Source organism: Hemiscyllium ocellatum, chromosome 23 (assembly GCF_020745735.1).
Source record: "Hemiscyllium ocellatum isolate sHemOce1 chromosome 23, sHemOce1.pat.X.cur, whole genome shotgun sequence".
NCBI classification, from domain to species: Eukaryota; Metazoa; Chordata; class Chondrichthyes; order Orectolobiformes; family Hemiscylliidae; genus Hemiscyllium; species Hemiscyllium ocellatum.
Window position 1 is genome coordinate 47,105,416 of NC_083423.1, and position 24,619 is coordinate 47,130,034.

General features: G+C 40.2%; 1 protein-coding gene across 1 annotated transcript in view; it reads left to right on the top strand.

The window, feature by feature from the left end:
• The first annotated feature begins 412 nt into the window (after window positions 1-412).
• The window catches only part of dera (deoxyribose-phosphate aldolase (putative)), a 44,979-nt gene continuing 20,772 nt past the window's right edge, over window positions 413-24,619 (top strand). The window contains exons 1-6 of the mRNA XM_060843217.1: window positions 413-477; window positions 9,090-9,187; window positions 13,393-13,540; window positions 15,648-15,743; window positions 16,565-16,699; window positions 17,940-18,068. Coding sequence (XP_060699200.1) covers window positions 438-477; window positions 9,090-9,187; window positions 13,393-13,540; window positions 15,648-15,743; window positions 16,565-16,699; window positions 17,940-18,068 — 646 coding nt within the window. The 5' untranslated portion in view covers window positions 413-437. The remainder of the gene's footprint in view (window positions 478-9,089; window positions 9,188-13,392; window positions 13,541-15,647; window positions 15,744-16,564; window positions 16,700-17,939; window positions 18,069-24,619) is intronic.

The window sequence follows — 24,619 nt, forward strand, 5'->3', positions numbered from 1 at the left end:
CTAATTTTCTAATGGACAGAGCTAATGAGATGGCCTCGGTTATAATGGGTAATCTGCCTGAAGCTGATGAGATGGTGTTGAGAAGTGTGGTGCTGGAAAAGCACAGCATGTCAGGCAGCATCTGCAGAGTAGGGGAGTCGACGTTTGGGGTATAAATCATTCCTGATGAAGGGCTTATGCCTGAAATGTCGACTGTACCACCCCCTGGATGCTGCCTGCCATGCTGTTCTTTTCCAGTGTCTCCAGTCCTGACTTTCTGCTCAGGAGGTGCCCTCTGTGACAGTGGGTAATCTGTTTGCAGCTAATGCCTAATGAAGGTGTGACCAATGGACATTGACCTGCAGCCACTCTCATTCCCCATGAGGAACAGGCCGTTTCTGATTGGCGGGGGCTGCGCTCTGGTGGAAGTGACGCACAGACCGGAAGTTCTCGGTGTCATGGATGTCATGGCGGCCCGGAATTGTGGCTGTCCGCTGGGTAAGGAATAGCGGAGGTTGGGAGTCAGTGAAAGAGGGTGAGGGCGAGGGGAGCCGGTAACTGGTCGGACCCGGGAAGCTGAGCTTTGGGGGGGTCTCTCCCCACCACCCCCCCTCTCTCTCTCTCCCCCTCCCCCCTTCTCCTTCCCCACCCTCGGGGTTAAAGTCTCTGCGCGATCCATCAGTTGGACACCTCAAGGTGGGGCCCACAAGCAGCTCCAGGAATGGTCACCAGGGCGATAGAACAGCATTGGCGAAGCTGTTATAGGTTAACAGCGGGGCAGGCAGCATCTGTGCAGAGAGAAACCATTACCCCTCTGTCAGGCTGACCTTTCAAACTCCCCCAGTCCTGAGGAAGGGGTTATGGCGGAAATGTCGACTTTCCTGATCCTCAGGTGCTGCCTGCACTGCTGTGCTTTTTCCAGCACCACACTTTACCATGTCTAGACTCTCCAGCATCTTCACTCCTCACTTTCTCCCAGTTGATTTCAAGCGTTATGCCTTATTTTTCACCGCACGTATTGCCGAATGTTTTCATCATCTGGTTTTGTTTCACTACTTCAGTGTGTCTCACGTTTTGCCTTTTGTATTCATGAAGCTGCAAAGGGCCATATATAAAAAAAAAACTTGGCACATTTTGTGGGCTTTCAGGTATAAATGGTTCAGATAGTGTGAATGGAAGTTAATTGACTCCATTTGCAATTCTTGGGCTTGGTGATATTAATTTCTTTGTTGGTATTACTTTAACTGGTCATGACAGTATTTTGTTGTTTGCATATTGGCTGCTGTATTTCCTGTATTATGCTAGTAACTATATTAGCTCTGTTCATGAAACCTGCTGTGTAAATGCAAGTTTTACTGTCTTGCTTTCTGTTAATTATGTAAAATGATTTGTGTAGAACTGTTGCACTGTAAATACACACTTGATCAAATCTGTTTAGAAACCTAATAATGGTGAAATTGCCCAGCCATTTCATAGTTAGTAGTGAGGTAATTCTGATCCATTAAAAACTGATGCATAACAATACATAATGTCTGAACAAAATTGGCAAATCCTTTGCATGAATGCAAATTTTATTTGTAAATATAGATTGTTCTCTTTTCAAAGAATCAAACTAAACATGTATAACATCTAAGTGTTACCATGAGATATATAAGGAGGCCAATTGAGTCTGTTCTGACATTTGAGGAGGTTATGGCTGATCTAATAATCTTCAACTGCAATTTCCTGCTTTATCCTCCAATCACTGGATTTCCTTACTCGTTAAAAAATCTTTACCTGAGGATGTGTAACATGATTCAATTTTGGGGCAGAGTGTCTAGGATAAAATGAAAGGGATCACGTTCTTGAAACAATCTAATAGGTAATCTGGGTGATTTGATTGCTATAGATTAACGGTGGTGCAGAATGTTTTATGCTAACATGCAGATAGGTGCTTGCAATGGTAATGGTCTGTGTGAACCATGAATAGCGACACGGTGGCTTAGTGGTTGGCACTGCTGCCTCACAGTGCCAGGGACCTGGGTTCAATTCCTGCCTCAGCTGACTGTCTGTCTGTGTGGAGTTTGTACAATCTCCATGTCTTCGTGGGCTTTCTCCGCATGCTCCGGGTTTCCTCCCAAAATCCAAAGATGTGCAGGTCAGGTGAATTGGCCATGCCAAATTGCCTTTGGTGTTAGGTGTAATAGTCGGGTATATTTAGGGTCAGAGAATGGGTCTGGATGGGTTAATTTTTGCAGGGCCGGTGTGGACTTGTTGGGTCAAATGGCCTGTTTCCATACTTTGGATATCTAATCTAATAGACTGGAAGTCTGCTCACTGCATTGAGAATTTTGGATTGTACTTTATTTTGGAAGTAAACTAACAATTTAAAAGAAAATTGAACATGTGAGGATTGTGCATATTTTTAACTAGATACAAGACCCAGGGTGATTCCAATGTATAAAACTGAACATGGGAATTAGAAACAGCAGTAGACATTTGACTCTTTGTTGGGTGGGTTACTTTTCAGAGGTTGGTGTGGACTTGTTGGCCAAATGGCCTGTTTCCATATTTTAGGGAATCTATTCTAATCTAATCTTGCGCTTGCTCTCCAATTCAATTAGATCCTGGTTGGTCTGATTGCTCTGTATTCCATGAACTCAGATTCTTGACAAATGAGTGGTATCAATCTATCTTTGTTTTAAAATTATTCAAGGACTCTACTTTCACTACCTTTTGAGACAGAGAATTCAAAAGCAACATTGTCTTCTGTGAGAAAACATACCTCATTATCTCTGTCTTTAAAAGGACAGCAGATTTATCAAACAATGGCACCGAGCTATAGATTCTCTCACAAGAGGAAACTTCCTTTTCATGTGCACCTTGTTGAGAATGATCTTGTATGTTTCAATCAAGTCACCTCTTGTTCTTCTAAACTCCTGTGGAGTCGAGCCTTGTGTGTCCAACCTTTCTTCATAAGACATTCACCCATTCCAATTATTTGTCTGATAAACCTTCTCTGAAAAGCTTCAAATGTATTTACATATTTTGTAAAATAAGGAGCCCAAGTGCTGTACACAGTACTGCCAAGTGTTTTGCGTTTACAATGGCAATGGCATGAAGGAGATCTAGGGCCCAAGTTATCTGTGAAAACTCTCAGACAAGATTCATCTGCAAGATCCCGGATAGAGATAGCAGTTAAAGACAGCAAGCTGTTTATCAAGTAGGAGATAACTGAAGAAGGTAACTCTGCTTTCTCTCCACGGTTACTACCAAGTTGCTCCAGGAATTTCTTTCTTTTTCAGATTTCCATCATTCATGTGGTTTTTTTTTTGTTTAATTTATATAAAGAGAGAACTCGTATTGTGATTAAAAAGACTGAATTAATAAATTAAAGCAAGTCTGGAGGATTCTTCTGGTTTGTGCTAGAGGCAGAATCTGAGGGAAAATCCTCACTGAAAGGCAGTTCCGAGATTAAAAGATCGCCAGGTTGAGAAAATAAGAGAAGTGAACCCTCACGTTACAAGTAACTTAGGACTGTTCCTCGGAAAATTGAACGTCAAAATTAAAAAAACAAAGTATATGTGAAGTGTACTTTTGGTTGGCCTTTAGGAAAAGGGGAGTGTTCTGATGTGTGGCTTAAAACATGTTGTCTGCACAGAGAATGTTAAGCCAATAATGCTGTTAGTCTTTCGTTACATTAAAAGCTTCAAATAGTAATATTTTGTCTAATCTTTTCAGCAATTAACTGAAAATTTAAATTTATTTTTAGGAGTCATTGGCCACTATGGCGATTGCAATGCAAGTATATAATTGATTGTATTTCCACGACAAAATTGATGAATTGTTTTGGTTTTTATTACCATTTATAAGTATGGATTTTAAAATCCAAAGAAAAGCACAGCAAGAACCATGAACATCTCTCAGATTCTCCAGTGTCAGCCTTGACTGACTTTTAATTAATTCATGTTTTTCAACATTCCCTTGAAAAATATGGACCTATGTGAAAATTAGTCCAGCCATGGATAACGAGAAGTTAAAAATAATATTTGCTTAAAGGAAGAGGATTATAATAATACCAAAAAAGAAGCTTGACTATTCAGAGGATTTTATTATTCAGCAAAGAAGGACCATAACAGCAAGAGATATAATTCCTTTGGTTATGTAATAAAAAGAAATAGGTCAGCAAAATTAAACATGGACTCAGTAGAGGCAATAGACATTGGGAATTATATTGGGAAACAAGGAAAAGGTAAAGACATTAAACAAGTGCTTTGCATTTGTCTTTACAATAAAGACACAAAAGCCATTCAGGAAATAGTGTGAAACCAAGGTCTAGTGTGAACAAGGAACTTAAATAAACTAATTTTAATAAAGAAGTAATACTGGAGAAATTAATGGGTCTAAAAGTCGTCATGTTCTTGCAACTTAGTGCAACCACTATCTCTTTAAAAACTAACTTGAGGAAAAAAAAACCTCATCTCTATTTTATATTGACAACTTTTTGATTTTTCATTGTGAATCCATCAAGGAAAACATCCAGTCCACATGTAACTCATCACTCCTCCTCAAGGTCGTCTTTGTTTCAATCAAGTTGCCACTGACTTTTCTAAATTCCAGCAGACATAAGCCTGGCCTGACCAACTTTTCTTTGTAAGACTACCCACCCGTTTCAGGTGTTAGACTGGTAAACCTTCTTTCCAGCACAGATACATGTATCCTTAAATAAGTTGACCAATACTGTACTAAGTTCTCCAGATGTAGTCTCACCAGTGCTCTGTTAACTCAGGCGTTCCTAATTACTCACTTTATGTGCATACTTAGTTTTTGTGATTTGAGTACTAAGACGTTCAGGTGCTTCTATAATTTCCCACTATTGTGATTTTTTTTTGCTTATTCCTCTTCCCAAATGGATAATTTTATATTTTCCCATTTTATACTCCATTTGCCAGACTTTTACTCACTAACTTAACCAATCAATATCTTTGTGTAGCCTCCTTGTGCCTTCTTAGCCAATACCCATGGGCTTTAATTTTCCACAATGATTTTCGATCTGGCACTTTATCACATGCTTTCTGGAAATATCTGTACAGTACATTCATCAGTTTCTCTCTGCCCATAGCACATTACTATCTCAAAGAACTCCTCGGGATTTCTTACACGTGGTTTGCCTTTCACAGAATCTCAAAGCTAAAAAAAAAGTATCTGCATAATCACAAAGTGCAAGTGCTTTGCAGTGAAAGTAAGTTTCTCTGATAGTCTTGCAGTAGAAATTGCTGTACAAATTGAAACAGCAATGCAATGTATCCAATTCAGATTGGCTCCATCAAGCAAGCAATGTCTTTTGAAGACATTCAAAAAGCTATCCATTCCTGTAAATTGGAACTTGTCTTGTGGATATTTGAGAGTCACTTATGCACTTAATAATTTTGGTGGAGTAATTGTGTTTTGCATGTATTGTGTTTCTTATGTAACTGTGTCCTTAGAGTACTGTTTACTGAGTAATTGCAACTACTGTATATACTGTGTAAAAGTCAAACATTTTAGACTATTTTTAAAGGTTCAGTTTTTAGGGTTGACTAATACACAGGTACTAGCTTTGAGGGACTGAAATTCATGCTGCAGTTCAAAATACCGTATGATGAGCAGAAGTCGATTTGATTGCACAGTTAATCCAGGTAAAGAAGAAAAACATCGAATTACAGTGACGGCAATTACCAGATAAAAGCAAGAGAAAGAAGAATGAATTACTGGGAGGAAACTTTATTTATACATACCAGTATTTAACATGTCAAGAACTCATTGAAATCTAGCAAAATCACACTGTTTAACATCGTCCTGGCCTGGTATAATGGCACACTTAAATTGAAACATTTATTAAATTCTGAATGTATAGGCTTCTTGAACGTTCTCACCAAATTCTTCCATTTCCCTCCCATATACTCTCATATGTTATGAACCTCAGCAACATTAAAACATTTGCTAAAGATATACATGGCCAAAATATCTCATTTTTATTCAGATATATTGGCACAATTAAAATGATTAACTTTTTAATGATATTAACTTTCATGTATCGTGAACAAAATGCGATAACTATCGACAGACTTAGTACCGGTCTGAATGAATGAATGAATGAATCAAAACATGCTGTATAAAACCAAGTGGACTAAGTAGAGTTTGAATGAATGGAGACGCAATATATTAAACAAATAGCAATGAGGAGAGTTACTGGTATGTATGAATGCGATTTCATTTAAGTGGGTTAATGGGAATGTGCAGTTTCCTTTATAAGAGGTTTGTAATGTCATATAATGGGGTTGACGTTTTACATGAGATTTATGGAAACCACAAGATTGTTTGGCCAAAAATAAAGGGTTGACTTTATATGAGATTGACTTTTACACTGGTATATACGGTATTTAGGTAAAATATCAAATAGAGCAATTCTCAAAGGTGTTAGCCCATTGCAGCTTTTCAGCTTCTAGCATGTGAGGAAGAGGTTTCCAAATGCTTTCCCACCAGGACCCCATTTGAAGGCTGGAAAGTTGTTGTGACACCTTTAGTGAGATCTGTGGAATAGAAAGGTTTATACAAAACTTAATTGTTTTTAAAAGCAAGCTAGAACCGACCAGGTACACTGCTGGATGAGCCAGACCTGGTATTCAAGCATTTAGATTGTGCCTGCAGTTTGAATATTCATCTGAAGATTTACAGCTGCCTATTCACTTGGTCAGAGTTGCATGGTAGCCATTACTGCTTCACATCGTGGTTAGCACTGCTGCTTCGCAGCACCAGGGTCCCAGGTTTGATTCCAGCCTCGGGCGACTACCTGTGTGGACTTTGCACGTCCTCCCCGTGTCTGCGTGGGTTTCCTCCGGATTCTCCAGTTTCCTCCCACAGTCCAAAGATGTGCAGGTCAGGTGAATTGGCCATGCTAAATTGCCCATAGTGCTAGCTGCATTAGTCAGAGGGAAATGGGTCTGGGGGTTGGGTTAATCTTCGGATGGTCAGTGTGGACTGGTTGGGCTGACCGGCCTGTTTCCACACTGTAGGGGATCCAATCTAATCTCATGATCCCAAAACTTTGCTCATAACCCCATTTGGGAAGCTGTCCTGTCAGGTATAACAGATTTGAAAACAACTTGCACCAAGGTAAAATCTTTAAATTCCAAACACAAAACATCGCACCTAATCAATGCATACTGCACATCAGCAAGGAGGAAAACAATATATGGGTCAGCAGGCTTGATTTTATTTGTTTCATCTCGTCCATTGATTTTCACTGAACCCTCTTTGTGTGTTGTAAATACATCAGTGTGTGGTATGTTTACTTCATGTTGGAAAACCAAAGTGATGGCCCCAGGAAAGGGCATCACAGAAGTTCAAAAGTAAGAGAAGATGCAATATTGGGGGAAGGTGCTAATATGAAATCAGACTTAGATCTCAATGGTTAAATGGCCCTAAACTGGCCAATAAAATAAAGATTTTTGCTTAGCCCCATGATATAAAAGGAGTATGGCAGGCGAAGGGAAAACCTGTTTTGATTATCTCCAAGTCTGATGTTTGAAATGTTCACTTTTCAAAGGTGTTTCACAGGAATTTTCTTAAACTGCTGTGAAGCCTCTTGCTGCAAGTTGTTCTAATGACACAATGGAATTGCGCACAAGTGTGCATAAACAGTACTTGACAATTCCACTGTTCTCTAGTCCTGAAAAGACAAAGAAGTGCCATTGAAAGAGAAGTATAATATATTGAGATGATGATAGTGGTTGGTTAGGCAGTGGAGGATCCTTGGCTAATATTCAGCAGAGATCATCTTGGCACCGTAATGCATTAGGTATAAGCTAGCTTCATAATGTGTTTAATGTGATCTTTGAAAATTTAAGCCTTTAAGAAAATGCATTTTCTGATATTTGTAAGTTTTGGTTTGTTTAAATGTGGTTACTGTGGCATATGTGAAATGCATGAAAGGATTTGCAAGTGTGTATCTGTTCTATTTCAAAATGGCATGTCTGAGGATATTAAGTGGAAAGGGGAATAATAGAGAAGCAGATTGTGCAGGCATGGTCTGTAGCTTATACCATGATGCTCTTTTCATAAGCTGAATGGTGGAGGGTCAGTCAGTGACAAGGATCTTATGCAAAGTACATCCTATTCCGCAAGGTCGGTCTGTTGCATTGCAGCCTTATATCAACCATGTCCAATGTCCCCATGATTTTACAATTTATTTTAAATTTGATTTCAGCAGCATAAATCCAAGACAGCTGAATGATGCAGTGTTACGGTGCTGAAATAATGCACGTGAATTGAGTTAATTTTGAGAACGGAGTTGCTGTAGGAACTGGTTAGCACATAGTGAATCTTATCATGTTTCACATACACAGAATTATCAATAATACAAAAAAGTTCAACCTTGAAGGCTCCTATTGGGAATTGAGCTCAGCTTCCAGAATCTGATGAAGTGTGAGAAAACATTGTATCTAAGGAGGAATGTTGACATTTTGGAGAAAGAGAAGTCTTAGGAAAATGTAGTTATTGTCCAGTTGCCAAGCAGTGTAGTATTTTCATGACATTTTGTAAGCTGGCACTATGCCTCGGTAATTTGGATGTCCATTGACAATGGGCATTTGTGCATATGTACCATGCCTTGAACTAGGATTGCCATCAGCAGTGTAGTCTTGTAATGTACATTAGCCATGTTAGATTGAAGCGCTATTGCTTCCTCCTCTTCTGGTTGTTCTTTTCTTACTGATCCCAAGACAAATTTTAGAGACCACTTCTCTGATTAAATGACAGTAAAGCCTGTCCTCACATTCTCACAATAGATGTAGATGAGAGGTTTCGGTTGGCCCACTTTAGCTTGTCTGTATTGAATACTTGCAGCATGTGGTTTCATTGTGAGGTGTCAAAAGTGTCCATATATTGAGGACACCCAAATTTGTTTCGCAGGCTTTTTTTGGGTGAATATTTACTCTTCTAATTTCAGTGTTAGCAATTATTTTGATATTGACAGACTGGTGGATGTGATTTTGCTTGCAAACTTGACAACTTGTTTTAGTTTGTTTGTTGTGCTGCTCTGTGTGAAGAGGGGAAAGGCAACATGTTTCATGTTCTGATTCTCCATTCAGATTTGGGCTGGATATCCAGAGTCCGTGTGAACCAACCTGCTGTTGTGAGACGTGCAGAGCAGCTCCAGACAAGGCGAAATTTGAGCAAGGAGTGGCAAGTAAGTAGTTAACTTGGCCGACTTTTCTCACCAGTTTTGAAGCCCCTGGGATCAAAGGAGCATTGGCTGTCTGGATATGAAAAAATAATTAAAAAATAAGTAGAGAGTAGTAGTAAAATGTTTAGGACTGGATGGAAGTTTATAGTTTTTCAAATTGCATAAGCCAGAATGTTCTCCAGGTCTTTCAACATATGAACATAAGATGCTTCAATATCTAAGGAGTCATGAACGATGCAATCATCAGTCAACATCTCCACATCTGACCTTATGATGGAAGAAAAGCCACTGTTGATGCAGGTGAAAATGGGGGACAACAAATTATTCTGAGAAGCTGCTACAACAATGTCTTGGGACTGAGATGACTGACCTTCTATAGCCATAAACTTTATTCTTTGTGCTAGGTATGATTCCAAGCAGGGATTTCTCCCCTGTTGCCCATTGACTCTAGTTCTGTCAGAGCTCCTTGATGCCTCACTTGAACAAATGCAGACATGATGTCGAAGGCAGCCATTGTGACTCTGTTCCTCAAGTATAGCTTTGTTGTCCATTTTTGGACCAAGGCTAGAAGAAATTGAATGGCCCTGATGGAACCCAAACTTAGCATCAGTGAGCAAGTGCCACGTGATAGTACTGTTGACAAACTGCTCTGAATTCACAAGACGATGCTGCAGCTTGTATTTTTTTTAGCTTTGTGAACTTATATCTTTTAAAAACCCCTTAACCTAATTTGATCCCAAAATATTTATCTCAGAAAAATAAAGTCAAAATCCTAAAATATGACGAATTGAAAGGCTCTGGGATGTCTTGGCAATGTGATAAGGTGCTATATAAATTCAGTTTCTTTCGTGAAGTGTAAATAATTAGCTTACTTTTAGACAGCAAGAGACCACAATAGCAAATAGTTTGATGTGGAAGGAAGCAGTGAAATTTGGTGGGGCAGATTCAGAATGATAACTAGTTTAATAGTGCTGCTCTGAAGGAGGCCTTTGCAGTTGAAAAATGTTTACAGTGGTTCAAGACCCCATAAACATCATGTAATTGAACAGTATTTGATTAAGTATATTTGCAACAAATCCCATTGAGAGTTTGAGGCTAAAGATCATCTGCAGGTTATTACTGATCATCCACCATCAACACCACTACGGACTATACAGGCTTTGGTTTCTTCCTTGCTGAGGTTAGGAAGAGTTTACTCATAGGTTTTTCCAAGAAACAGATATTTTGAATGTATTTTCTTTTTACAGTGAGTTTTAACTATATCTATCAACAAATTGCTAGTTAGTTAGAAAGCCTATGCGTTTAAATAAATGGAGCAATCCAAATTATACAGAAATAAGTTACAGTAGGAGACTATTTGATAGATATGGGAGGTCATGTTGCGGCTGTACAGGACATTGGTTAGGCCACTGTTGGAATATTGCATGCAGTTCTGGTCTCCTTCCTATCGGAAAGATGTTGTGAAGCTTGAAAGGGTTCAGAAAAGATTTACAAGGATGTTGCCAGGGTTGGAGGATTTGAGCTATAGGGAGAGGCTGAACAGGCTGGGGCTGTTCTCCCTGGAGCGTCGGAGGCTGAGGGGTGACCTTATAGAGGTTTACAAAATTATGAAAGGCATGGATAGGATAAATAGACAAAGACTTTTCCTGGGGTCGTAGATTTAGGGTGGGGGGAAAGATATACGAGAGACCTAAGGGGCAAGGTTTTCACACAGAGGGTGGTACATGTATGGAATGAGCTGCCAGAGAATGTGGTGGAGGCTGGTACAATTGCAACGTTTAAGAGGCATTTGGATGGGTATATGAATAGGAAGGGTTTGGAGGGATATGGGCCGGGTGCTGGCAGGTGGGACTAGATTGGGTTGGGTTATCTGGTCGGCATGGACAGGTTGGACTGAAGGGTCTGTTTCCATGCTATACATCTCTATGACTCTAGATGCACTTTCTTAGATGTAAGTGAAGCTTGGGTAAATAGGCCAGTAACATTGGAGCTGAAAAGTGTGGCACTGGAAAAGCACAGCAGGTCAGACAGCAACTGAGGAGCAGGAGAATCAACGTTTCGGGCATAATCCCTTCATCAGGAATGTGGATGGGGGGGGTCGGGGAACTGGGGAAGGGGGCTGAGAGATAAATAGAAGGGTGGGGTGAGCCTGGGGGGAAAGTAGCTGTGAGGGCGCTAGATAGATGCAGTTGGGAGGTTGATGGTGATCGGTCGGAGGGGAGGGTGGAGCAGATAGTTGGGAAGGAAGATGGACAGTTCAAGAGAGCGGTGCCGAATTGGAAGGTTAGATTTGGGATGAGGTGGGGGATGGGGAGATGAGGGAAACTGATGAAATAGATGTTGATGGTGTGAGGTTGGAGGGTCCCATGGCAGAAGATGAGGTGTTCTTCCTCCAGGCGTCTGGTGGCTTGGATTTGGCAGTGGAGGAAGCCAGGGCTTGCATGTCCTTTGTGCAGTGGGAGGGGGAGTTGAAGTGATTAGCCACAAGGTGGTGGGGTTGTTTGGTGCATGTGTCCCAGAGGTGTTCCCTGAAATGTTCCATCAGTTAGTGTCCTGTCTCCCCAATGTAGAGGAGACCACATCAAGAGCAACAGAGACAATAGATGCGGTGTTCGGATGTGTAACTTTTGCAAATACCTCATCTATACTGTCCATTGTTGTTGATGTAGTCTCCGCTATATTGGGGAGATGGGATGCCAACTCGTGAAGCATTTCAGGGAACATCTCTGGGACACATGCGCCAAACCAGCCCATCACCTTGTGGCTGATCACTCCAACTCCACCTCCCACTCCTCTGCCAAGGATATGCAAGTCCTTGGCCGCCTCCATCGTGAAATCCAAGCCACCAAATGCCTGGAGGAAGAACGCTTCATTTTCTTGGAACATTCCAACCACATGGCAACAATATCGATTTCACCTGTTACCTCATTGCCCCCCGCCCCCCCATCCCAGATTCAACCCTCCAACTCAGCACTGCCCTCTTGAACTGTCCCACCTGTCTATCTTCCTTCCCACCTATCAGCTCCACCCTCTCCTCTGACCTATCACTATCACGCCCCCACCTGCATCTACCTATCGCCTTCCCAGCTACCTTCATCCCTGCTCCACCCCACCCTCCTATTTATCTCTCGATTCCCTTTCTCCCCCACATTCCTGATGCTCGAAAATTCCATTCACCTGCTCCTCAGATGTTGCCTGACTTGCTGTGCTTTTCCAGCCCCACACTTTTTGACTCTGATCTCGAACATCTGCAGTCCTCATTTTCCCATTAACTTTGGACTGTGTTGTGTATGTATGACATTGATAAATAGCAGGTGCCCTTCAAAATGTACCCTTTAACCACTGAAAGCATATAACATTTCATGTGAAAGTGATAAGCATATCGGGTTTGACCGAAGAACAAACACCAGAGCAGTCAAAATGGGTGAAATGGTTACCCCTGTAATTTCTAAATTTCTATTGCAGTCTGCCTCTTTAGCAAATATCCTTCCTATTTGAAGGACCAACTGATGCAGTTTTCTACATTCATACCCATCCCTCAGCTAGACGTTGATGGTAATTCCTTCTGTAAACATGCTTGTGCAAATAGTTTGTTTGGCTTATTTCTGATTCACGTTAATAAACCAGTGTTATTTTGGTACAAACTCAGTTGTGTTCAATGTCACTTTCCTCTGTCCTGTAACAGATGGGTCAGAATTGATCTTTGAGAACCATGCTAGTCACAAAGCCAAAGTTCAGTCCAGTGGGTGGTTTCAATAATGATTTCTGACCAGCTGCACCTTGTTTAGAAGATTGGGATGCATTGGTTCACTTACAAACTTGTTTTTATATCTGTAGCTGTACCACCATGTTTAACAAGCTGTTTTCGTAACTAATAGTATGAATTGGAGACTGAGACAGAAAAGCATTAAAATGTTTTCTAAATATCATTCTCACCACATGGATGTTTCAGAAATGTATCTATATTTGTCAGAGCGAGGAAGAACGGCACTGATTACAGATAACTTCTGTCACATGTGGAAAATAGCTGACATCTCTTTTGTATGCCTGCCAGTCAAAGCTTTTGATGATGGTTGCAAATGTAGAATGTCTGTCTTAAAGCAGAAAATGAATGTTATAGCGTTGTTTCTTCCGGCAAGTCATGACAGCCTGATTCTTTGTTATTTCGACTGAATGGGCCCCCCCTTTGCCTTTTTTTTGTTTTGTAGGCTGCATGGCTGCTGAAGGCTGTCACCTGTATTGACCTCACCACACTGTCTGGTGATGACACAACTTCAAATGTCCAGAGACTCTGCTACAAAGCCAAGCACCCCATCAGAGAAGACCTGCTGAAGAGTCTGAACATGGATAACGAAGGTAACAGAACTCATATGAATGCCTGCTGCTGGCACTACTTTCAAAGTAATTAAAAAGTTTTGGGACCTAAACAGTGGATGGAACTGGATACTTTGGGCATTCTAAATTCTTTGGTTCTTAAAAAAAAGAGGCTAATTTATATATCCACCCCTACATCTAAACATCATAAGTAGCTATTTTCTCTTAGAGTTTGCTTGTTTTTGAGTGCTAGAGGTTTTATTTCTTGAATAGAAAGGCCTTGGACTAGTATTGCCTTTCTCCAGGAGTCAGTCTTACTAATGAATGGGCAATGAATAACATCACCACTTCTCATCAGCTGAACATTAATTCTACCCTTTCCATTTCCTGAGTCTGGTATTCATTACATCCCTTACCTTGTTCTTGTGAAATGTTGGTTACTTCACACATGTTCATGCAGAATAGTTGCCTGACATTTCATTTTAAAGATTGTGTTCTTAGCAACATCACAATGTTCTTGTTTGAAAATACAGCTGCCTAGCAATTAATCATTGTAGTGTTTGCTTCAGTTGTGAAGGCCTTTCCTGCAAACTCCCTTTAATACAAAGTATAATGAGGCTTAGAGTGAAGATAAGCCATGAAGGAGATTGTACAGTGTGAAAGGAAAAAGTTCAACAACGCAATCTTGGACTCTGCACACCCTGAGCGAAAGTTGTATAAAGCAATTTCTAATCCTCCTAAGCAATCTACTTGGTCTCCAGGCTATCATTGGTCCTTTTAACTAAATCAGCCTACCTCCTAAACTGTGGCCTGACAAAGGGAAACATAGAAAATGTGTGAAACTCAGGCTCTTATCATAAGGAAGCTGAAGCTTTTTGTCTTCATGAATCACATATACATCTGAATTCCATGCTTCTCCTTTTACAGAATGAGAGATAAGAACAGATTTTGGTGTTGTCATCTTAGGATTTATTGAATTAGTGAGACAGCAAAGCTAAGAACAGTCTTTGAGAACGTCCAGTACTGTGAAATTCAAACACTATCATTATCATCAGCTAGCCTTGATTTTGAGGATGACATCAACTCAGAATCTTGAGTTTTTGTCGTAGGCCAAACTGTATACACCAAGGAGAAAGAAATATAAGTATAAATAGGATTGAGTTACTTGGACATTGAGGACTTGCATAGAGTCCTAGAGATGTGCAGCATGGAAACAGATCCTTCAGTCCAAATTGTTCATGCTTACCAGAGACCCTAAATTAATCTAGTCCCATTTGCCAGCATTTGGCCCATATCCCTCTAAATCCTTCCTATTCATGTACCTATCTAGATGCCTTTTAAATGTTATAATTGTACCAGCCTCCATCACCGCCTCTGACAGCTCATTCCATAGATTCACCACCGTCTGTGTAGAAAGAGTTGCTTTTCCCTCTCACCTTAAACCTATGCCCTGTAGTGTTGGACAACTCCTACTCTGGGAAAAAGACTTTGTCTATTTATCCAACTGTGCCCCTCGTGATTTTATAAACTTCTATAAGGTCATCCCTCAGCCTCCAACATGCCAATGAAAATAGCCACAGCCTATTCAGCCTCTCCCATAGCTCAAATGCTGCAACCCCAAAAACGTCCTTGTAAATCTTCTCTGAATCCTTTCAAGTTTAACAACATGTTTCCCATAGGATCGAGACCAGAATTGAGTGCAGTATCCAAAAGTGTCCTAACCAATGTCTTGTTCAGTCACAACATGACATCCCAACTTTTATGCACTGATCATTAAAGGTAAGCGTACCAAAAGCCTCTTTCACTTTCAAGGAACTATGAACCTGCACCCCCAAGGTCTCTTTGTTTGGTGGCACTCCCAGGACCTTTACCACTAAGTGTATAAGTCCTGCTGTGATTTGCCTTATCAAAATGCCTCCTGTCAGGATCTGTAGTCCAAATACTGTAGTCTACGTACCTATGATCAAGTACTTTTGATTAAAGGAACATGTAGAATTCAAAGAGCCCTTCTGTTTTGACAGAAAATGTTATTATCATAGCTGTGCTGTATGAGGATGTTGGTGGTGTTATCCTCATGGTATATGTAGTTTACACATTTAATTCTGTTCAAAGCTTTCAAGAGTGAATAGTGATCTGTGTTGTTTTGTAGGTATTACCACTGCTGCAGTGTGTGTTTACCCATCTCGGGTGTCTGATGCAGTACAAACATTAAAGAGTATTGAGTGTAATATCCCTGTTGCCTCAGGTATGAAAATTTAAAACTTTTTTGTTTCAATGATAGTAAATTGTTTTGAATTTTTTAAATAAATGTATTCAGCAAATTTTTAGGCAGTGATTCTAATTAAATCTCTAATCTAGATTTTCTGATTGGTGTCATTTTAACTGCGTGATTGTTAATTGTTAAAATAATGACAATTGGAAAATAAGAGCTTGTAGCTTCTGATGTTAACAGTGAATTATAGTGTTCTGTTCACCTATACTTGCAGCTCTCACCTTCTGCCACTGAATTCTCAATTCGCTCTTGGTTAGCTCATCTCTATTTATTCAGTGCTTTGTTGTTTGGCCTCCTTGCATTAACCCTTCAAATGTTAATTCATCCAAATGTACTGCAGTGGGGGAACAAGAGTTCTGTAAGCTCCACATTGTCCTCTTCCTGTTCCTCTAGATTTATTCACCTAGCGTGTTAATTTTAATTCATGTCAGGGATAGCTTGGTTCTGTTCAGAGCATTGTAATCTCCTGCTGCCATACATGCTTGCATGTGTCCTCTACTTGTGTAACACTAGATCTTTCCAGTCCTCTGTTCCACAGTCACTCAATTGTATTCCTGTCTTCTGCTATTCTATGCCTAGTTCTACACTATTTTTGGAAGTACTTAGACTCTTTGATTGTGACTTCAATTTCTCATTGGTCTCTTTCTGCCTTAGTCTTTCTTCCATAGTTAAATTTCATGGATCTCTTTTGTCTTTATATCATACTGCAAAAATTGTAGAGAAGCACAATAGAAATTTAATTTACTTCTTTGTCTCAATTCTACTTAAATTATGACATTGTTTTAATGTATCAGTGGCTACTGGTTTTCCTGCTGGGCAGACACCACTGGCGATACGTTTGCAGGAGATAAAAATGGCTGTTGCAGAAGGTGCTAGAGAAATTGACATTGTAATTAACAGAACCTTGGTGCTGAAAGGCCAGTGGGAAGGTAAGGGCTGTTTAATTGTTTGCAAGTAAGAATTATTTGGACGTTGCTTATACTTTGTTTAAAAATAAATTGTATGTACTGCTGTGATTACCTGCTGCATTCTCTTTTTTCAACAAGTTCTCTTAAAATTGCTGGTTCTTTTTCTTCTGTTATAAAATATGTTTGTCATCACTGAGGCTAGCTCCTTTGATTAACAGAAGAAGGCTTCCCCCTTTGGCTCAGAGCTTGCCACTAATCACTATTCATCAGACTTCTATTAAGCACTCTATAATTTCTTAATCTTAATTCAGTTGGGGAGTTTGATTAGAGTTCATGTCCAGAAGCAGGAAAGGAAAGATTAGATATGAATTGTGTTACGTTAGTTTATGTATTGGCAGAATTTGTAAGTTTGGTTGGATGCTTCAGTGTCTCTCATACTTCGGGTTAATTTTCATTTCAGCTGCAAAGTGTTTCCTGCCTGATATTTACCAGTCAACTTCTTGGTTATGGTAGTGTAACAACTGACGGTTTGAGAATTCTTAGTTTTGTTTGTCAATTAGAACCAGTGAGTTTTCTAGAGAAGGAAACCTGAGAAACTTAGTTTTTCTGGTCAATATATGATTCCCAGTTCTCAGTCTCCCAGCAATTTATTTGACTCTTAACCATCCTCATGTAGTGTGCCAGGAAGCCAATCAGCTGAAATGGGAGGTGATGGCCTTGTTGTATTATCACGAGATCCAGAGAACCTGATTGTGTTCTAGGGACCCGGATTCAAATTCTACCAGCACAGATGATGGAATCTGAATTCAATACATACCTGGAATTGGGAACCTCATGAGGACTATAAAACCATTGTCAATTATTAGAAAAACCCACCTGGTACACTGTCCTTTAGGGATGAAAACTGCTATCTGGCTTGGATGTATGTTCACACCCACAGCAATGTGGTTGGCACTTAACTGTCCTCTGGGCTGGCCAGAGATTCTCTCATCCCATGAAGGAGAAAAAAAAATACAAAAATTGAGTGTGTCAGTGTACCTTCACCATAGGATCACATCTGAGAGACAAGGTCGAAGCTTATATCAAAGAGGGCAGAATGGGAAATTGCAAGCAGCTTACAGAGAAGGGAGCATATTCGACATAGCATTTTGGCGAAAGTGACACTGATGTATCAAGGATAGGACCATTAAGAAAAATGGAAAAGCATATTTTCATATTGCTATTTTCTGTTTAAAGCTCTCAATATTTATTGTGTTTCTAGAATTGTATAACGAGATTCAACAATGCCATGATGCTTGTGGGGAAGCCCATATGAAGACTATACTCGGAACAGGAGAACTGGGATCATTAACAAACATCTACAAGGCTAGTCTTGTAGCTATGATGGCAGGTAAATTTAAACTCTGTCTAGTGGAATCCCAAAGCTTTACATAAAGCTCAATGGGTAGCACACCTGCTTTTGTGTGAATTTTGTGTGAATTGGTGAGTTCAAGTCTGCTATTTAAGGTTGTCACTATAGTGTACCTATTTAAGGTACAGTATAGAGGGAGAGCCATGTTGGCAGAGATGCCACCTTTTTTGTGGTAATTCTGTCAAGCCCAGTCTGGCTTTTCTGGTAGATAAGTATGGTGTTAAATGTCTTGAGAAATGAAAAAAAAAACTGTCTGGCCAACACCTTGGGCTAGAATCAGATTATTCTGTATATGTGATTCTGCTGTGTTATACTGCACCCCACCATTTGTTCAGTACATTGAGATCTTTCTATTTTTAGATATGCAACACCTTATTTCATTTGTTTTGTTTCACTGTTTTGGCAAAATTTGCTCCAAGAATATGCACGTTTCTTCTCAAAAAGATATGTGGCATTGAATTGTAGGATGTAAAGAGCTATACCATACAGAGTGAGGAAAAAAAATAATCAAGTTGGTCTTGTATCTCTTAGCGGAAAAAGTGAGGTCTGCAGATGCTGGAGATCAGAGCTGAAAATGTGTTGCTGGAAAAGTGCAGCAGGTCAGGCAGCATCCAAGGAACAGTAGAATCGACGTTTCGGGCATTCCTGAAGAAGGGCTTATGTCCGAAACGTCGATTCTCCTGTTCCTTGGATGCTGCCTGACCTGCTGTGCTTTTCCAGCAACACATTTTCAGCATCTTTTGTACATGGCCATTCAGCACATCGTGTCTGTGCTTGCTCTATCAAAGCTATCCTGTTGGTAATACTTTCCTTGCTCTTCTCTTGAAGCTTGCAAATTTTTCCTATTCAATATTCTTATGAAAGCTATCATTGAATCATCCACCGCCATTTCAGGCTGCAAGTAACATGACAAATGTCTGCAGGAAACAAATCTCCTGTGGTTCATTTGCTGATTATCTTAAACCTGTGTCCTCTGCCTACTGACCCTCTGTACAATAGAAGTAGTTTCTACTTCTAAATCTTTCCAAAACCATATGTAATTTTAAAAACCTCTATTAAATCTTCAGCAAAATAAGTTTGTACAACTTCTTCGTGAAATTTCTGACTTTAGTTTGTCATTTCTCAACATCAACTTGTCCAACATCCTGCAGTTTATATTCAGTTCCACAAGACTCCTCATCCTTACTGATTTAGGCTAACTCATTGTTTAAATGATATGGAGGAGCCAAATTATTTAACATTGTTAAAGGGTAATGCAGGTCAAGAGCAGCAAATAGATGGGAACACCATCACCTGGTGGTTCATTTGCTGATTGTCTTAAACCTGCGTCCTCTGCCTACTAACCCTCCACCCAGTAGAAGCAGTTTCTATGTTTATATCTTTTCAAGCCTCCTCATCCTGTCTTGGTCCTTCACTGTTGTTGGGTGAAAATCCTGGAACTCCCTTCCTAACAACACTGTGGGTGGCCCTACGCTAAGGACTGCAGTAGTTTAAGGAGACAGCTCATTTATGCACCTTCTTTCTGACATTTAGGGCTGGCTTAGCCAGCAACATCCATGTCCCATGAGTGAGTTTTAAATAAAATACTGTGGATGCTAAAAATCTGAAATAAGATAGAAACTGTTATCTGTGAAAAGAGAAACAGTTATTTTTTTTCAATTCAGTCATCTTTCATGTGAACAGGAAGAATTTTATGGGTAAAAAATGAGGTCTGCAGATGCTGGAGATCACAGCTGCAAATGTGTTGCTGGTCAAAGCACAGCAGGTTAGGCAGCATCTCAGGGGGATGCTGCCTAACCTGCTGTGCTTTGACCAGCAACACATTTGCAGGAAGAATTTTATGTTCAAGTACAGGGACAGCACAAATTGATGGACGAGCATGGGGTGGGGGAAGGGTGGTGGTGGTGCGAGAAAGAAGAAAGGTTTGTAATATTGTGGAGGGAGTGATTTAGAATCGACATCCTCTGCTGAATGCTGAGATTCTCCGGTTTCAGTCTCTTGCTCTCCTTTCTCTCCCTTTTGCCTTGCTATTGACAACCAATAATTCGGCTGGTTCAATCTTGTTCTTTATTTTAAAATTTGTATTTGAAATGTGGCTATTGCTGGCTAGGTCTCCATTTCAGCCTTGAAAAATTCTCAAATTCAGTATTTTTTAGCCAAAACTCTTGTCACCTTTCTTAATTAATTTGTCTCCTTGCCTCAGCATCTGTTTTTCTTATGCTAGTCAGTAGGTTCCTTTGTTTTTAAGGATGCTGTTAAAATACAAATTCTTACTGAGATCCCAAATACCAACAGCGTTAAGCATAGTAAACTCTCCTAATCTCCTGCTTTGTTCTTCATTTCATTTCATTTTGCCTTCCACAATAAGAGATCATTTTTAGCTTGACCAAACCTTATAAAATTTCAAGCATTTAGATCATGGACCATAAGAAATATCAACAGGAGAAAACTGTTTGGCTCCAAACCTGCTGTACCATTGGATAGGCTCATGGTTGATCTGACATTCTGCATACCCATTTTCCTACATTTTCTGCTTAACCCTTGATTCCCCTACTGATCAAGAATCTGTCTCAGCCTTAAAAATAGGCGAGTACTCTGTCCCCACAGTGCTCTGTGGCAGGGAGCTCCGAAGACACTCAACCCTCAGAGGAAAAAAATCCTCCTCTTTTCAGTCTTTATTTGGTATCCCTTTATTCTGAGACTAGCCCTCTGGTCCTAGACACTGCCATGAGGAGAAATATCCTCTCAGCTTTACTTAAGCTTTTTAACGTTCCAATGAGATCACCTCTCATCCTTCAAAACTCCAGTGAGTAGAATCCCAATCAGTTGAGCCTTTGTTCTATACCAGGGATCATCTTAATGAACGTTCTCAGAGCTGCCTCCAATATAATATCTTTCCTTAAATATGGGAACCAAAGCTGTTCACAGTACTCCAGATGAGGTCTTAGCAGCACTTTGTACTGGATGCAGTAAGACTTCCCTACTCTTGTGCTGCTAACCCCAACCCTACTCCATCCCTTTTGAAATAAGGGCTAACATTCCAGTGGCCTTCCTGGTGACTTGCTGCACCTGTGTGTGACCTTTCTGTGTTTCATGCACAGCACTCTCAAGTGTCTTTGTGTTGCAGCTGTCTGCAGTTCTTATTCAAATAATATGTTGTTATTTTGTTCTCCCTTCTGAAGTGAGCAACTTCACATTTTCCCACATTCTACTCCATTTGCCAACTATTTGTCCACTTAGTTAACCTATCAATGTCTCTCTCTCAACTATTTGTACTACTTTTGCAACCTGTTTTTTGTATCATCTACAAATTTGGATATAATACTTCTGTTTCCATCCTCCAAGTCATTAAAATATATTGTAAACAGTTGTGGTCCCAATACTTGTGATCCATGTGGAACCCCACTGATCACAGGTCACCAACCTGAAAAAGAGCCACTTATCTCCATTCGCTGCTTCCTGCACATGAGCCAATTCTACTTTTACCAGCTGTTTTCATATCCAATATTCTAGTGAAAAAGGTTATCTAATACCCTAGTTTCCTCTTCATCTCTGATATTAATAAATGTCTCCTGTTGTCCAGTTCTGGAATTCATGTAAAGTATGGCATCCAAAATTGGATTTGTTTTTTTTTAAGCTGTGACTTGACTAATTATTTATATAGATTTGGCATTTGCCCTTTATTTCACACTGTGTAAGTTGTATTCTTACTTTGTAATTTAGAAGATTGATTGTTCCTTGTTAGCAGAAATGCATTTTCTCTTAAGTACGCTAGAATTTTAGCTGGTTTGGATAATTGGAAGTCATTTTAATGCAACACTTCATTTTTATTTTTACAAGAGCATTCCAGTTGTTCCTAGAGTGCAGGTGAAAGAGGAAATGTGTTTAAATTGAGTGGTTTTGACAAGCTAACTAAAAATGGTCAACATTGAGTTAGTAACTAAAAAATACTTTAACCACAGAGCTATTTCTGCTCACTTAGAATGTAACAATGCAGGCCTGGTTTTATATCTGAATGCCATGCAACCATTCAGCAGATGCTTATTCCTACTCACTTCTATTCAGTGATGGGGAGAAAAATAATGTGTGCTCTGTGATTCTTTTGAACAGCACTCCTTTAATATGCAGATGTGTTCTTGTCTCTTCCCCAAATTTGAGTTTTAGTTCAGTTGGTATGTTTTAAATGGAAAAAGTGAAACTTCATTCTCATGGCTAGATTTTGTACTGCAAGAACAAGAATTTCCCAGTCATCTGTTAAAATTCACCACCACTGTAGTCTGCATTTTCATGTGGGGATGAACAAGACAAAGTTAGAAATAATTCAGCCTCTTCTAAAACTATACTCATATGATTTGGAGATGTCAGTGTTGGACTGGGATGTACAAAGTTAAAAATCACACAACACCAGGTTATAGTCCAACAGGTTTAATTGGAAGCACACTAGCTTTCGGAGCAACGTACCTTTATCAGGTGATTGTGGAGGGCTCGATCGTAACACAGAATTTATAGCAAAAATTTGCAGTTACATCACACTGTAAATTTTTGCTATAAATTCTGTGTTATGATCAAGCCCTCCACAATCACCTGATGAAGGAGCGTCGCTCCGAAAGCTAGTGTGCTTCCAATTAAACCTGTTGGACTATAACCTGGTGTTGTGTGATTTTTAACTTTATACTCCTATGATAAAGGTAGAATGTGAATTTCTGTAAGACGGAATTATTTTACATGTAATCAATTGGTACATGTACAGATATGAAACTGTTTTGGTAATAACTTCTCTCCCCTTCCCTGCTCATCTTTCCCAGATCTTTGCGTTTGAATCTCTCAGGTTTCCATCTCTGTCACACCTGACTGCTCTTCTAAGAGTCACAAAAAACATCTACTGTGAGTCTGACAAAGTCAATCTATCCCTCCTCTTCCTCCTTGACCTGACTGCTGCTTTTGACATAGTTGATCACACCATCTTCTCTCCACTGTCATCCAGCTGGATGGAACTGCACTTGCCTTGTCCATTCTTACCTAGAAAGAAACCAGAGAACTGGCATCAACTGTTTCTCTTCCTTCTCCTACATGGTTCCTTGTGGTGGCTCCTAAGGGTTTCTCCTTGGCCTACTTCTACTTTTCATCAATGTGCTGCCCCACAATAACAACCAAAAGCACAATGTCAGGTTTCAAATTTATATGGACAATAGCTATCTCCACACTGCTGCCACCTCTGGATTCCATCAGTCACTTCAAATGACCAGATTTCTTGTCCAACTTTCAGAACCAGATGACCAAACATTTTCTCAATCTAAATATTAGGAGGCTGGAGCTGTTGTCTTTGGTACCTGCCACAAACTCTATTCTCCAGCCCCTGACTTAATCAATTTTCTCGGACACAGTTGGATATTGACATAGATTGCTGACAACCTTGATTTGCTCTTAACCCTGCAATGAGCTTCTGACCACACATTATAACACCAATTTCCACCTCCTTTCCAGGGTCTGACTCCATCCTTACCTCCGTTCACCAACTGCAACTCTCTGTCATCTGTACCTGTGTTACCTCTAGACTTGATTATGATCATGTTTCCTTCTTACAACCTCCTTAAATTCAGCTGCAACTGGGCTAAGAGCAGACAGGTGGGACTAGTTTAGTTTGGGATTATGGTCAGCATGGACTGTTTTGGACCAAAGGATCTGTTTCTGTGCTGTAGGACTCTACAAGTAGCATTTACCCATCACACCTGAGCTCACCTTGCCAAATTGAGTAATGCTTCGATTTTTAAGTGTTCGCCATTGTTTCTAGATCTCCTCTTGGTGTTAATGTTCCTGATGTCTGTAACCACCTGCACCCTGCGATCCTCTGAAGTGTCTCACTTATCCAATTTTGCTGATTCTTGATAGCCGTGCCTCCAGTTGCCAAGGGTCCAAACTCAGGCATTTTCTTGGAGAAAGTGAGGACTGCAAATGCTGGAGATCAGAGCTGAAAATGTGTTGCTGGAAAAGCGCAGTAGGTCAGGCAGTATCCAAGGAGCAAGAGAATCGACGTTTCGGGCATGAGCCCTTCTTCAGGAAGAAGGGCTCATGCCCAAAACGTCGATTCTCCTGCTCCTTGGATGCTGCCTGACCTACTGCCCTTTTCCAGCAATACATTTTCAGCTCAGGCATTTTTTCTCCAACCATCTCTTCCCCTCTCCCTCCCTATCCTTAAACACATTGGTTCCCAATCTTTTCATGTTTGAAGGCACTTTAACGAAGCAATAAATTCCATGGCATATCCACTTTTCTCAGCTGAATTGATTTTTCATAAATGCCATGTTTACTTGCATTTACTGTGGTTACAGGAGAAGGTGAAGACTGCAGATGCTGGAGAGTCAAAATAGAAAAGTGTGGCACTGGAAAAGCACAGCAGGTCACGCAGCATCCAAGGAGCAAGAGAGTCATCGTTTTAGGCTTAAGTGCTTTATCCGGCTTATGCTTAAAATATCGACTTTCCTGCTTCTCGGATGGTGCCTGACCTACTGTGCTTTTCCAGTGCCGCACCT